Source organism: Gallus gallus, chromosome Z (genome assembly GCF_016699485.2).
Source record: "Gallus gallus isolate bGalGal1 chromosome Z, bGalGal1.mat.broiler.GRCg7b, whole genome shotgun sequence".
NCBI lineage: Eukaryota > Metazoa > Chordata > Aves > Galliformes > Phasianidae > Gallus > Gallus gallus.
Genome location: NC_052572.1, coordinates 16,642,149 through 16,656,816, shown reverse-complemented (window position 1 = coordinate 16,656,816; position 14,668 = coordinate 16,642,149). Strand labels below are relative to the sequence as shown.

Below are 14,668 nucleotides of genomic sequence, written 5' to 3'. Positions count from 1 at the left end.
ATTCTAGCCTAGCCCAGACAGAAGTGTACAGACTATAGAAATACTTCAGAGAGTGGGGCTTAGAACATGAAGAATTACCCTAAAATATTTAAGTAATGTTTGTATTAATCATAAAACTCACAAGGAAGAGAGATTTGACGTATTATCTTTTCAGCAATATGATCTATAATTTATGAGATGTTCATGGACTGTCAGGTGGCAGAGGACCAATGAATAACTGCTACCTGTGCCAATCAGCAACTTTTCATTACACACTACTCTTAAGCAGAAAACCTAATCTTAGAAGTTCATCTCAGATCACACAGTTGAGAAGGCAGACTGCCCGTGGACCAGTGGAAACCTCTTGTAGGCAAGTCAGCTGAAAGATAAGTAATACCAGAAATGCTGCGTAGCCTGTATCAACTATCAACTCAATATTATGTCATTTAAGCAAATGCAGTTATGTTCCTCTCATTTAGTGGTTTAAATGAAAACGTAGATGACTTCTTCAATTTTTGTAACTATGAAGCCACCTCACTACTCCTCCTGTCCCAACTTCTTTTTTAATCTGAGAGCATACCATGCAGAGTTTGATTTATTCTTTGTCTGCTTCTAATTCCAAAAGCTCTTACTGCTGTTTAGTTAGAAAGCCTGATAAAGCTAACAAGGAAGGGAGGAAAACAATGTGGGGAGCAAAGACAAAATACACAGGTGACATCTTTGCTGTTTGTTCTTAGTAAATGTCAAGTTTCTCCCCACACATACATTCATATAACTAGACAGTAACTAAAAACTGTGCTCTCTTTATAGCAAGAACAACAAAAGTCAAAGGGTTTAATTCCAAAACTGTGAGGAATGAAACTAATGTTCCACAGCCCACCTCTGTGTTAGGGAAGTCCATGCATTTTGAACAAGAGCCTTTGAATTATGTAGAACTAAACAAGAAATGCGAGGATACAGGAATCTTCGCTCAAATTGTTCTATGGCAAAGCATGGTCTTGTTTTTTGGCCCCATGCTGTCCTCTTGATTTTGCCTCCCTATTTAACCAAATGTACAGGTTTAGGCAACACTTACTCAAATAATCTCAACCTAATCTCAAAGTCTATAAAACATAGCTGATAAATAAGACAAGTTCTTTTTTATTTTAATATCCTCAAACGTTTCTAGCATAAACTACTCAATTGCATATGGATTGGTCTGAAAGCAATACCTCCTGTTTATTTCCATGGAAACTACAACAGACACAAAGAGCAGAGTAACACTATTTGACAAAGCAAATTCTCAACTACAAAACACTATTTTTCAACACTGTCACCACTGTTACCTATGCATTTTCACCAGTAGAAAGAGCTCTTCATTTTGTGGTGTAACAGCTGTGCCTGGCCGTCCAGAAAGTGGCTTGTCTTTCATGTCACTGTCGCCACTAATCAAACACACCACTCACCGCTTCACTGTGCTCACATCCACTGCGTGGTCTCCATAAACTTTCAGCAACCATTGATGAGTATCAGTGGGTGCCATTTCTTACACATGGAGGAATTCAGTAACACACTTTCACTTTATAGAATCACAGAATCATTGAGGTTGGAAAAGACCACTAAGATCATCAAGTCCAACCATGCTACCATGCTCACTAAACCACGTTGCTCAGGGCCACACCTACACATTTCTTGAATACCTTCAGAGATGGTGAATCCACCACTTCCCTGGGAAGCCTGTTCCAATGTACTGCCACTCATTCTGAGATTTTTTTTCCTGATTTTTCTGTCTGCTTTTAGACAGAAGATTATCAAGTTTACAAATCCTTGGAGTTTCATCCAAGACTGAAGGGGCAGCAGCCAGCCCTATGCACCAAATGGAGTTAGTAGTCTGCCACAGACATGGAGTAAAAATCCTATACTGAAAAGAATAAAGAAATGTTACACAGACAGTCTCAAAACTGTCGTACAACTTACAGGATCTTTTCTATTTGACTAGATTTCCAGAATTAGGAAATGAAGCTCTGATTCTATCCTGGAAGACATATTCAAAACAAAGTGAAAATCAAAGCAATTTACTACACTGGTTACTAATGGGTAAAGGATTTCATTGACCAGACAAGGAAAAAAACACTGCTGAAGAAGTCCTTTCTTGTGTCAAGAACTGGAAGAAATTTATCTGCACTACCATGTCAGATGCCACTGTTTCAGACCACCCCTCTGCTACCATCTGTCACACAGCAACAACGTGTCATGGAATACTGTTGGGAAGGCTAGCCTCTACTGCCATACCACCGATGCCAGCCTCTGATTTGTGGGTCAATAAAATAAAATAGGAGGCATCACTTTCAGAGCAGACCTTGTATTAAGAATGAATCCCTTGAAGTATTACAGCAAAACTATGGTTTATAATTGTTCATAAAAGTCAATTAATCTACGTGGTTAGTAAGCCTTTGCTGTTGGGCAGCAATGAAGAAAAATTTACTCAAGAATTATCAATTTTTGTTTGTATTACTTCATAAACATCACAGCCAAATGGCCCACAAATGGAATGTGACAGACAGAAGGTCACTTTTCCAAATTACATGCTCTCATCAGTTGTTGTACATGAGAATGAAATAATCTAGCTAACACTGAGGATGATTTCACTCTTTCTTTGTCCATTTTATCTCATCTTAGCCACCTTACTCTTCTGTTTCCCTCGAGGTTTATTCCTCAAATTCTCTTTTAACTGCTGTTATTCTACCATTATCATCTGCCTTAGCTACTCTTCATAATACCACACAACTTAATCAACCACAGCTTATTTTCTTTTCCTGACTGTCCACATTATTCCTTCACTGAAATATTCCAACTTCTCCATTGTACATACCCGAGTGGAACAAACAACGTGGTATTTCAATAAGTCTTTGCTCACTGAGCGACATGAAGACATACCAGAGATGCCATCTTACATGCAAGAATAATTATAATTTGAGTTTTCAAGTCAGCTTGTGCTTAATAAAACATCCTGAAGACATAGACTGCCAGACTATGTGTCAGGGTCCAGAGGGCACTAACACGCCTTAGCAAATCTGACCAGTCTCACCATGGATCTCCAAACACACCAGGAGATCCACTTAAGCTGAGTTCTGGATCTTCAGTCCATGCCTGAGTGACATGACTAAGTGTACCTTTCTACAGCCCTGGCTCTGGATCCTGCCTCAATCCGCCACTCAACTTACAACATCTCTCATGCCACTTTTTGACCTTGTTGCCTGGATGGACTTAGATACATTGCAGCTTGTCTTCAAACCTGTATCTGGCTCTCATCTCCTGACTGGAGTCCCAAGGTGGACCCTGGACCTGGCTTATCTCTTAGCTGTATCTGGGACTGTTGTCAGACCCTATTATCAGTACCCAGTTCTGCTCATGTTGAGATGACTGCCCTGGTCAGTGAGGGCATTGTCCTTGCTTGGATCACCTTCATCTTCCAGCTTACCTTCCTTTCAGGAGCAGCTAGACTTTAATGCTTCCTTACAACTTGATAATCATGACCTCCTATTGATTGCAGCTTCAACCATTTCATGTAATGTATTTGCGTTTGTTTTTCAGCATCATTACTTTGAAAACAAACCAAAAGACTTACTTTTTACCTAGTTTCTCTGTATAAAGACCTAATTTATATTTTATTACTTTCTAAAAAGATACTAACCACACAGATTTTTGTTGTGGAGACCAGCATGATCAATTACCTTCTACAATACACACCTGCTTTTATGTGTGCAGGTAGCTGCAACCTACATAGCCTATGCAAGCACCTCCAATTAAGTTTTACAAAGTTATCACATCAGAACGTCAAACGTTAGTTTACATGCAAGTATGAGTAGTAGTTACATAGTGTCAGTTTAGAAAAAAAGAAGTTTCCTCTGCAGCATACCATATGAATGTCTGCAGTCTTGAGACAACTATTCATGAGGGAGAAATTACCGTGTGGCACAAGAGTTAACTGTTAAGTTACTTAAATGACATCTACTTCAAAATAATAGTTGACTGCACTGGTGTTCCATAATCATCTTAATTGATTTTCTTTCCATTTAAAGCTGTTAATGTAAACACATCTTACAATCATTTTTTTGAGAACTCACCTATGAGATAAAAGTAACCTAATCAGCTACTGCTCACATATTTCTGTGTTCTCCTGTACTTTTATTTATACATCGACTCTCTCCCACTCCACTGGTACTACAAAAGGAAAGCCTTTTTCTAACCTTCTTTCACTGTCCTACTATCTCAGTAGCTATTGACTCTCTGGAAGGAGACTACACTGCTTACTTTTTTTTCTGAAGTGGAATAAACCTTAAGGCACAGCTGATACTTCAAATGGAAACCTACCTCATTCTTGAATTCCAGTACAGACAGTGACATTCAGACTAAGTACTTGTCTCTTTCTCTGGTAGGCACAATCAACATCACTGTATTACAAAGCATTACTGCTGCTGAATTTCCCTTTAGATAACTTATGTGGTACATACAAATACACCTTGAACACATGATGTAACAGTCAAAACAACTGCATTAGGAGCGGTTTCTTTTCTTAGTTCAAAATATACTGGTTGTACAGAAGGGAGTAAGTCACTTCTTTGTTGATGGGTCATTAAATACAACTCTAGTTTCATAATGAAAAATAGTACTTCTGAAGATCATTAAATTCAGATCAAAATATCCACAAAATCTCTAATTAAAACTACCGAAATACTCAAAAAAGATGAAGAATTAAACAATTATTCTATGCAATATTTTTTTTGTACTTCAATATAAATGGCACCACTGACGCTAGTAGAACATCATCTTATTAGATTGATAGCAAATGACAATCATCAGAAGCATATAAGTGCTGACTACACATTAATAAAAGATCAAACTTCAAATATTTTATATAAAATACATCATATGTGAGTTTTAAAAAATTAGTAGAAACTGTTCATGAAATCTTTCATGCAAACACTGCAAGAATAACCAGCTGCAAGAAGTGCTTGCCCACACACATTCTGGAGCTGCCTACAGTCTGTCTAGTCTAGTCAGAAGTTAATTTACTTCCTCAGCATCAGTTATAGGTCAAGAGAACATTACGACATACACAAATTAATGCAGCTAGACATGGCCTGTTAACAAAATAGTAACTAAACATACTTTTGTACTGGCTAGGAGAGAGCAACTGTACCTAAAAGTTCAGAGAAAAGTATGCCACTGATTTCTTAAGAAATATGGACATACGCATTATAAAGATAACAGTGGTTAAGTTTTCAGATTGCCTCCTGCTAACTTAACAGTACTTTTTAATAAGCAATAATGGATGTGCTCCTAACACAGTCTGGATACTCTGTGACATATTTAGAATCTGATTCTTACAAAAATTTTAAATATTCTATCAAAATCCACTCTATTATTGTGAGAACAAAAGTACATATGTGGATAAGACTATAAAAATAAGCTCTGAAAGATTATACAAATTTACTGAAACTGTTGGTATAAAAGAAGTTTCTGAATTTGTTCTCATTTTCAGGAAAACTATTTATAGTAGCTTTGAACTTCCCTGCTCAGCATGTCAGTGCATGTAACTTTTCTCTTATAACAGCTGATCTGGTTTACAACAGACAATTTAGTCAGCAGCAGAAAAATCAATAGCCACTGCGCAAGCTGGAGTATCTTTCACTTCTAGTTTTCCTCAGAATACTACAAATTTAATTTCAGGCCTTATGTAAACAGAAACAAACAAACAAAAGAAGAAAAAAAAAGCACACACCATGGTTCAGAAATGCACAAGTTCTATTCTTAAGAACAGATTCTTTCTTGCACCACTAACATCAGCATAAAGCACAGTAACTATGAACTGTGTTCCTGTTACTCCCAGACAGAACCGAATAATGATTTTGCTTTTTTTTTTTTATACTCCCAGGAATTTATCTTACACTCAACACTATTTTAAAGCATGCTTAATGTTCACAAACTCCTTAAAAAAAACCTAATATTAACAGACAACCTGTCACAGGTCAGGGATGACTAAAAATTATAACTACACAAAGTAAATTATTTGTTCATTGAATAAGACGTAAGCAAAAGCAATATGCAAAATTGTGAAAGTAGCTGGAAATTTATAATACCACTCATGTTAATTGTAATCCGTGTTTCAATCCTCACCACTCATTAACATGGGCTTAAAAACAGGCATGATTACCCACAGTGCTACAAGGGAGACTTAGCGCACTGGCCTGATACACTAACACCTATACACAGACCTAATATTTCCTCCCAGAAAAAGCAATATCAGATATTTATTTCAGCTGCAGCTTGAGTGAAAGATCAAAGCTGATTGATGAGTTTCAATTAAATTCACGAGTTACTTCTTTTTTTTTGGACTCTAAATTATCCTGAATCTCACTTGTGCATTTTGCTAGTGCCTGCTTATGTGAAGAACAGCTTTGAAGGTTCCTACAAGTCCCTACAGTTCCTTGTAGTCAGAAATACGAGCCCAAAACTCGTACCCAAATCTTTTGGGCAACTACATAAAAATTCTGCAAATATTTCACTGATTTATACTGAGAAAATACGGTCAGTTAAGTCATAACACTCAAACACACATTAAGGGAACTTCACGGTCATTTTCACCAAAAAGTATTTTCCCAGACTAAGTAAAACATGATGAACAGCATACACTAAGCCACTGCAACTAAAGCACATTTTATTTTTTTGACAGATTTGAAATGCTAACTACTGACATATAGCATTCAAATTCCCGTACTCCATATATTCATACAGCATTTCTTAATCTATAGATTTCTTGATTTGACAAAAAATGATTGAAGTCACTGTAACATGTTTAACGAAAAAAGAAAAAAACCTCTCAAACTGAGAGATACCAAATATCTGGTACTGGGAAATATCACCACAAAATCCTTCTTTATAGAAGAGTTTACGCTGTTGCTTTTTTTGCTTGTTTTGTTTTATTCTGAAATAAGAGTCGTTTTCAAACTCAGGATCAGATCTTAAACTGCTTAGACTCTAAGGAAAATATTATGGCCCTTTGCCTTAGGAAATTAGTGACAACAAACTTAATCTAACCAGGCATTTTAATTTTTTATTCTCTCAATCTCTACTCCTGTACAAATCTCCAAAGTAGAGGGAAGATCACTATACTCTCAGGTCAGTAGAGTAGGAAAAAGTTATTTTAGCAGGAATTTTTTTGTTTGTTTTTTGTTTTTGTTTTAAATATGCCAGACTTTAGGTAAGTGATCTGTAGTTCTAAGGCCAAACTGGTTAGCTGCCAATGGGCTGATAACAAAGTCTTTCAGATATTTTACAGTAGAGGCAAGCCTATGGCTTATTTAGTATTCATCTGCCCATACAAACATACCTCAAAAGTCTTCCTTCTTTTCTCTATTAAACCTTATAGTTCTAGAAAGGCTGTCACTGCTCCTTTGGGTTTCTAATGCCAAAAGTGAAGGAAACAAATAATTAAAGTAAGTCACTCTAAGTTATATTCTCAGCTATAAGCAGCAATTTAAGAAGTCTCGTCAGGAATGTACTGCTGTCATCACCTCCTGCTCTATTTACTTTTCTCCAATTACATCAGAAATACAGCTATTCCCAGGGAAAAAAAAAAAAAAAAGAAAAAGAAAAAGAAAACAACCAACCCACAACCTTCTCTCCTTTTCCCCTGTTCTCAAACTTTGGCCCTCCTCATCTCTTTTCCCTGTCTGACCCTCTTACATCTTCACCTTTATACTGATTCTCACCTAGAACAACAATGAAACTATCTAAACCTTATGAAATCTTATGGGAAACCTACAGAGTATTAAGAACAAGAATTAGGAGGTCAAAGGGTATGAAACATATTATTTTTCACTTCTGTGTTCCTCTCATCTGTGAAAGAATTGATCTTGATAGCAACATTTTAATATTCTGAATGTTTCACTACATACAAATTTTATCGTTCTTGACTGGGCCTTTCCAAAGCTTCTTCCTTCCATGCTAAAGGAAACAAGGCACAGCCCACCTTGCTCCTCGCACTGGGAAATAAAAAACACAACTTGGGTTCACTGGAGTTGCTCTAACCTACCATGGATATGGATATGCATATCCACTAGTGATAGACCAGTCATGCTGGCTCATCAGCTCTTGTAGGACGGAAGCAAGTAAGGATTATCAATTTTGATACTGTGTAGAAAGTACTATAACAGAACTTAAATTATCTTATTTGTCAGAAATCTCCCCTGTCTTTTAAAGCAAAACTGATGGGGCAAGAGTTCCTCCTTCATAATAAACAGAGACCAAAAGACCACTCAAGGGACAAGTTATTATGAAAAAAAATAATCACAGGTGATGCTTTCCATCATGGTGAATATGTAAGATTTGGCTACTACACTCCCTTGTATCCTCACACAGTTATTGTCTAAATAGTGTGGACAGTCAAAAGGGATGGTTTTTTAATGAAGTATGCACTTAGTTACATGCAGCATTTACTTCCCCTACATTACTGCTCTAGGCTGTCTGCAAGATCAGACAAAGACTTGCTGCTGCTTACAGCTTTGTTTTAAAAATGATATTCATTAACTGTACAAATTGCAGTGTTTTCATCTTTTACCCCCCATATGTATTTGTCTCTCCACATGTTTCACCTCAGTCTGCTCCAAACCTCCACATCACTAACATCTGACTAAGAAATTCCCTTGAGTTTCATTCAGCTTTTCAGTTTACAGCTGTACAAATGTGCAGTGGTACAGTTTGATTCACCATACTTTTTCTGATATACATTAAAAACAAAACAGAAATTCAAAATTGAATTGTAAAATTCAAGTTAAATATATATTTTAAAAGGCATATTTCACCTCTAAACAACCAAAAGACTATGTCTAAGTACAACTTACACAGTAAGGGTAAGATCACCACCAACTTTTTATCCTTATGCTGAAATTTTAACCCAGGTAGTGTCTGCAGATGTAGTTATTCGCTGGAATCAATTTTGACAAAATTAAATGTTGCAGTACTACTTTTTTATTTGAAAAAGATCAGAGCTTCTGATGTGTTTCAACCTGAGAACACAACACTTACACTATCTCGTATGGCATATGTGAGAACATAGCTAGCATGCACAACAGGTGAATGAAATAATAAGTAAGACAACTTCTATAATGTGTTACTACTCCAGATCTTAAAAAAAAAAAAAAAAAAAAAAAAAGAGAGAGAGAAAGAAAGAAAAGGCATTTTGGCTAGCACTAGCACCAACTGAGCAGTGTTTCTATTAGCTAGGTACAGCCAAAGGTTTGTGAATCTTTGTGCAGCTTTCTGGTCAACCTGGACCTACCACTGGGAAGTCTACTAAGCCATCTGCAACAAAATATTCAACAAAAGACAATACTATTTTGAGGAAAACAAATAATTAAGAGAAAAGAAAAAACAAATACAAAAAAACATTGGCATGAAAAAGTTATTCTCGGAGAAAATAAATGTAAACAGAAGATGAAACATTTTCTGTGTTACTGATGAAAAAGCAAGGTAGCAACTGAACAACGTGCTACGCTTCTTCTGCATTTAGAAGTCCTTTATTTTTCCACAAAAATGGCTTCCCCCTCTTTTTCTGTTTTGAGCAAACCTCTTGCCAACTTTGCATATGCAAATGGAAGAGTAATATTTAAATTGCATCCCAGATTTCCTCATTCTCTTGAGCATATGGCATGAACTGAGTAACAGGCTTTTTACTACACAAATATCCTTAATTCCTCACTCTGCTAACTTCAGGTGTCTATTATGATGAATTAGCAGAACATTTCTGATCACCCTTAGAGTCTCTACAACACAACTACAAGAAACAGGTAATAAATTTTAAAGAACCATTATCTCTCAGTGAAAAGTGATAAGAACAGTCCATTATTATAAAATGTAAGGACTGTATAGCCAGATATTACACCTGCACGTACAAAACATTCTGCTTCTGCAGCATAAATGATTCTCTTTGTATCATGACTGTGATATCTTGTGAGACAAAGGGACTCTGAAATTCTAAGCGATTTAGGAATGAATAGCTGATTCTCAATCTAGAATAAATTTGTTTGTTCTTCAAGTATAGAGCATTTAAAGTTCTCTTTTCCCAGCTCAACCTACCCGCATTCTCCAATTCAAGGGAAAACTGTGATCTTTCCCGAGTCAGTGACATTTAGGAGAGTCCCTCCTTTGTTTTCCTCCTATTCACATGAAACTGTACCATTTAAATTATACCCTTAAATCAAATTCTGGCTGATGGTAACTGAGTAGTCAAACTTTACGTAATTTGGAAATGCAGACACATAAGGTACATCCTTCCCACTGACTTCAATTTCAGACGAACTCACTCAACATGACTTTAAGATCATGAAACAATAGATCATACATTGTGAAAGCTTCAAAACTGCAATCCCAGCTGCTAATGGTCTATTAGGCTTGCCATGAGACAGAAGGATGGACTCAGTAACTGCTGCTTCAGTGATTTTAGCTAGACATGCATCATTTCCTAAAGATATCAGAAATGGTGTATGTACTCCTAACTTAGGACTGAACAATTATTTCCCAACTGTGTTACTAGTCATGAGTGCACAATCACCAAGCCACTAGGACATGCAAATTTCAAAGTGCTTAATCATCAAACTGATAGATTAAAATTTGGGGTTAAAGGAAGATGGACTATGTATTTGTAAGAAATAAATATAACTCATAGAAATTAGAACAGAATCTCTTGGAAGTACTAGAAGATTCTCCTGGGAACTGTTTTCAAAATCAGAAGACAGATATCTTACTCTGTAACTGCAGTTCCAAAAAGTGTACAACTACTGGAATTTGTGCAAGTAAAAAGCAAACAAAAAAGCAAAAAACACTTCAAATAAAACCAATACTTTAAGTTCTAAACTTTAATCCTACAGTGAGCAAACAAAAAACTGTATAGTATTACTCCCATAATTTCAGCAAACAACATGAACCTGTAATTTCAACATTTCAGTGAATCCTAGAATGGCTGAGGTTGGCAGGGACCTCTGGTCCTCCCAGTCCAACACCAGCTCCAGCAGGGACAACCAGAGCAGGGTGTCCAAAACACATCCACACAGCTTTTGAAGGTGGCCAAGGAGGCTCCACAACCTCTCTAGACAACCTGTGCCAGTGCTCCATCACGCACACAGAATAGAGTGCTGCTTGGTGTTCAGGAGGAACTTATGGTGATCTACTTTGTACCCACTGCCTCTTCTCCTGGCACTGGACACTACTGAAGAGCCTTGCTAAATCTTCTTTTATCCAGCCTTTGTACAGTTCTATACGATGATGAGAACTCTTCCCAAGATAAATTCTCTTCTCCACACTGAATGGTTTCAGTTCTCTCAGCCTTTCCATATAAGAGAAAAGTGAGGCTCCAGTTCCTTTCTCATCCTCTTGACCTTTTGCTGGACTCTGGTAGCTCCATGTCTCTCTTGTACTAGGGAGCCCAGAACTAGAAACAGTACTCTAGGTCTCCTGGTTCCAGGGAAAATTTTATTCTCAGTCTTCTAGCATGCAATGATTGTAAAACTGTGTTAAACTAAGTGAAAGAGACTTGCAGTGCTTCTCCCTGCCTCTTCTCCAAGAACCTTGCAGATTTGCAGACTACTTTCCCATGGAATGTGAAACATATATTCAACTTCCCCTGACACAAATATCCCCAAGATCCCTCTTAGTTAAAAAAAATATATATAAAAAAAAAAAAATCAAGGAAAATCAAGGTCCCCTCATACTGTAATTCTCCTGTGGCAGGGCAGAAACCTGGGGCAGATCTCACTCCAGAAGAAATGACAACTTCAGAGTCCCTACCACACATCTCCATGCTGTTCATTCCCACCTCTGTTACATCCTACTATTTGTTCTGGAATAACTGCTTACAAAACTGGGAGTTTCAAGCAAACAAATAGAACTACTCTTAACCTGGATGAGTTGACCACTCCAGTGTACCACACAGTGCAGGAAACTTTTTGCATTGGCACAACAAGGAATGAAAGGGAGGGCAGAAACAAGCAGTGAGATGCAAACAGGAAGTTTCTGTATTAGCACAGATGAGCTCCTAAATTCATATTCAAGGATTCCAGACCATTTTTATGAGACTGAAGCTTAATTTTCAGCACTGTAAAACAGGTGCCATTTTAAAGGGGAACAGCAACCAATGGAACTGTCAGGGCATAATAAAAAGGGTAAGAATAAAATAGTATGTCTATAGTCCTTTTATCTCTTTATGTGTGTGTATGCAGTTTTCTGTGCGTAGATTTAAATAAATAAACACGTAGAAAACACGCACAGATATTTTAAATAATCACTGTAACTTTCCCTAACCCAGGAAAGCAAACCCTTCACAGTAAACAGCAGTGAACTTCATTTGTTTTCCTGATCAGAAGAGATCTTACAAAACCTTGGGACACACACAGAACACATGCACAACTCTTCCACTACAAGCTGGGCAATGCATTAAGTCCTCGATAACATCTCCCCTTGAAAGAAAAGAAAAGAAAAAAAAACAACACCAAAACGAAACAATAATTAAGTGCCAACAAAAAATTATTAAGTGGTTTTCAGCATTATATCATGGATGACAGTGAAGCGTCAGTGGAAGATCAGCTATGTATCCCCTGGGAAAATATCAAATGCCTCGTGTTGAGGAGAAGCCTCAGAGCAGCACAGGGCGAGGGGAGAGAAGTGTGCGGGAAGCCGGGTACAACTGTTTCCAGCAGCTGCGGCCTCCGGGCGCCGCAAGGACGGGCGGTCACAGTACGGAAGGACAGGCGCAGGCCGACAGGCCCGGCCCCGCGGGAAGGCCTGTGCCGGCCGCCCGCTCACAGCCGCCCCCTGCTCGCGGAGGGGCTCCGCACCGCGCTGTCAGCCCAGCGCCCGACGCGGTCGCGGCGAAGCGTTAGGCCCGGCTCAGGCTCCTCGAGCGGAGCGGCGCGGCGCGGCCTCCCCGCGGGCCCGTCGGTGCGGGCCCGTCGGTGCGGGGCGGCTGTGCTGCCGGCAGGCGAGCGCCCGCGGTGCTCATTACCTGGCCAGCGACAGACGGACCGCAGCGGCGCCGCTACCCGCCACAAGGTGCCTCAGAGCCGCTGACATTGAGAGAGCCGCCGCCATGACGCTCGCCGCAGCCGCTGGGGGACGGCGTCGTCGCTGGGCCAAACCTCCTCCGCCCAGACAGGAAACGCGAAGGCGAGAGAGAAGGAGGGGGCAGGGTGCGTGCGGGAAGGCTGGCTGTGACGGCCGGTGCCGGGCTGCGATGGCGCGAGCTGCCGGGAAGGGCAGACGAGGAGGAGTGGAGAGACTGCTGCGCCGCCGGCATCTGCAGCGAGCGTCGATGGGCATGAGAACGTCGGCCCCCCGAGCGGCCTTGCTGTGCTTAGGGTGCTCCCGGAGCTGAGGGTGCTGGGCCCCTGGGGGCTGCTCTGACGTAACGGCGTCGTGCCAGACCCAGCGGCGTAGCAGCCCAAACAGCTCATTGCCCATTAAGGCCGGGAGCCGCTGCGGCCGCCCCCCGCTGTGGTGCCCCAATGGCTGCGGCCCTGCGTCCTGCACAAGTGCATGAATTTGCCCTAGCTGTGGCTCTGGTAATTTTGGTGCTGCTCTGTCTCATTCCATTTCCCAGTCAAAATGGCATGCACCCTACAACCAAAGCTGAGCTTTGGTGTATCTTCTAGCATGCTATGGAATATGTTTAATTTTACTGACTAAACTGCGTTCATGTTCTTGGTTCACTAGGGTAAACAAGCATTTAACACGTACTGTACTTAGAGGAGCTCTGCTGTGATTTTAAACTATTTAATCTCTTGCAGACAAACAGGGAAGACCAGCAAGACCCCTATTCTCTTAAAGTCATATTTTTAATGTATTAACTATAAAAGGCAAGTTGGTAACAACACGTCCTGGAATACAATGCTGCATTCGTAGTTGAAGAAGACAGATAGCTCTAAAGGAAGAGTCAGATACTGTTGTGTTCACTGCCAAAACCTCAAATGACCTATGCTTTTGGAAACACAGTGCTAGAGTGGGATTTGTAATACTGTGAGGGACTGAAAAGTTTTTGGTTCTGGGGAAAAGAAGTCTGCATTCCTAATATTTTACATATATATATAAGATATACGTTTAATATTGAAGTCTGTTACGGTTTGGGGGAAAAAATAATAAATCTGAAGTTTGAGCCTCGATCTTACTGAAACACTGGAAGAATACCTAGAAGTGTTAGAGAAAAAGTTGTGAATTTCCTGCACGAGGAGATGTTAGTTTTAACTAATAGTTTGTGAGCTGCTCTGGGAGAAGCCAGCCTTGTTTTCTATTTTGACAGCACAGAATCAGATACAGACATTCTACAAGCAAGTGAACTCAGCATTTCCCTGTCTTGAATACAGTAAGACAGAAGAATGATGGTTTTAGTGAAAAGTTAAACAAACTTCTAACAAATTTATTCTGCAGTTATCAAATCAACAGAACATTAATTTCCAATGAGAACAAACAAGCCATGTGCTTGTATTATATAATCCTAATTAAATGTCAGACCTGGAGCCACTATTTCATAGTCTTTGTATTAGGCAAAGGTTGCAAAACATTTTCTGTTGTAAATCATTCTGTTAGTACTTCCCACTCAAATATGTAACTTTCTACACTTTCTTCCCGTCAAATATTACTGAATTATGTGGAAATGAAA

At 39.2% G+C, this 14,668-nt stretch overlaps 1 protein-coding gene across 2 annotated transcripts in view; it reads right to left on the bottom strand.

The window, feature by feature from the left end:
* The window catches only part of NDUFS4 (NADH:ubiquinone oxidoreductase subunit S4), a 46,061-nt gene extending 32,500 nt beyond the window's left edge, over positions 1–13,561 (bottom strand). For both annotated transcript variants that reach the window (XM_424788.7, XM_015277565.3), the window contains exon 1: positions 13,019–13,561. In XM_424788.7, coding sequence (XP_424788.6) covers positions 13,019–13,473 — 455 coding nt within the window. In that variant the 5' untranslated portion in view covers positions 13,474–13,561. The remainder of the gene's footprint in view (positions 1–13,018) is intronic.
* Positions 13,562–14,668: the final 1,107 nt, after the last annotated feature.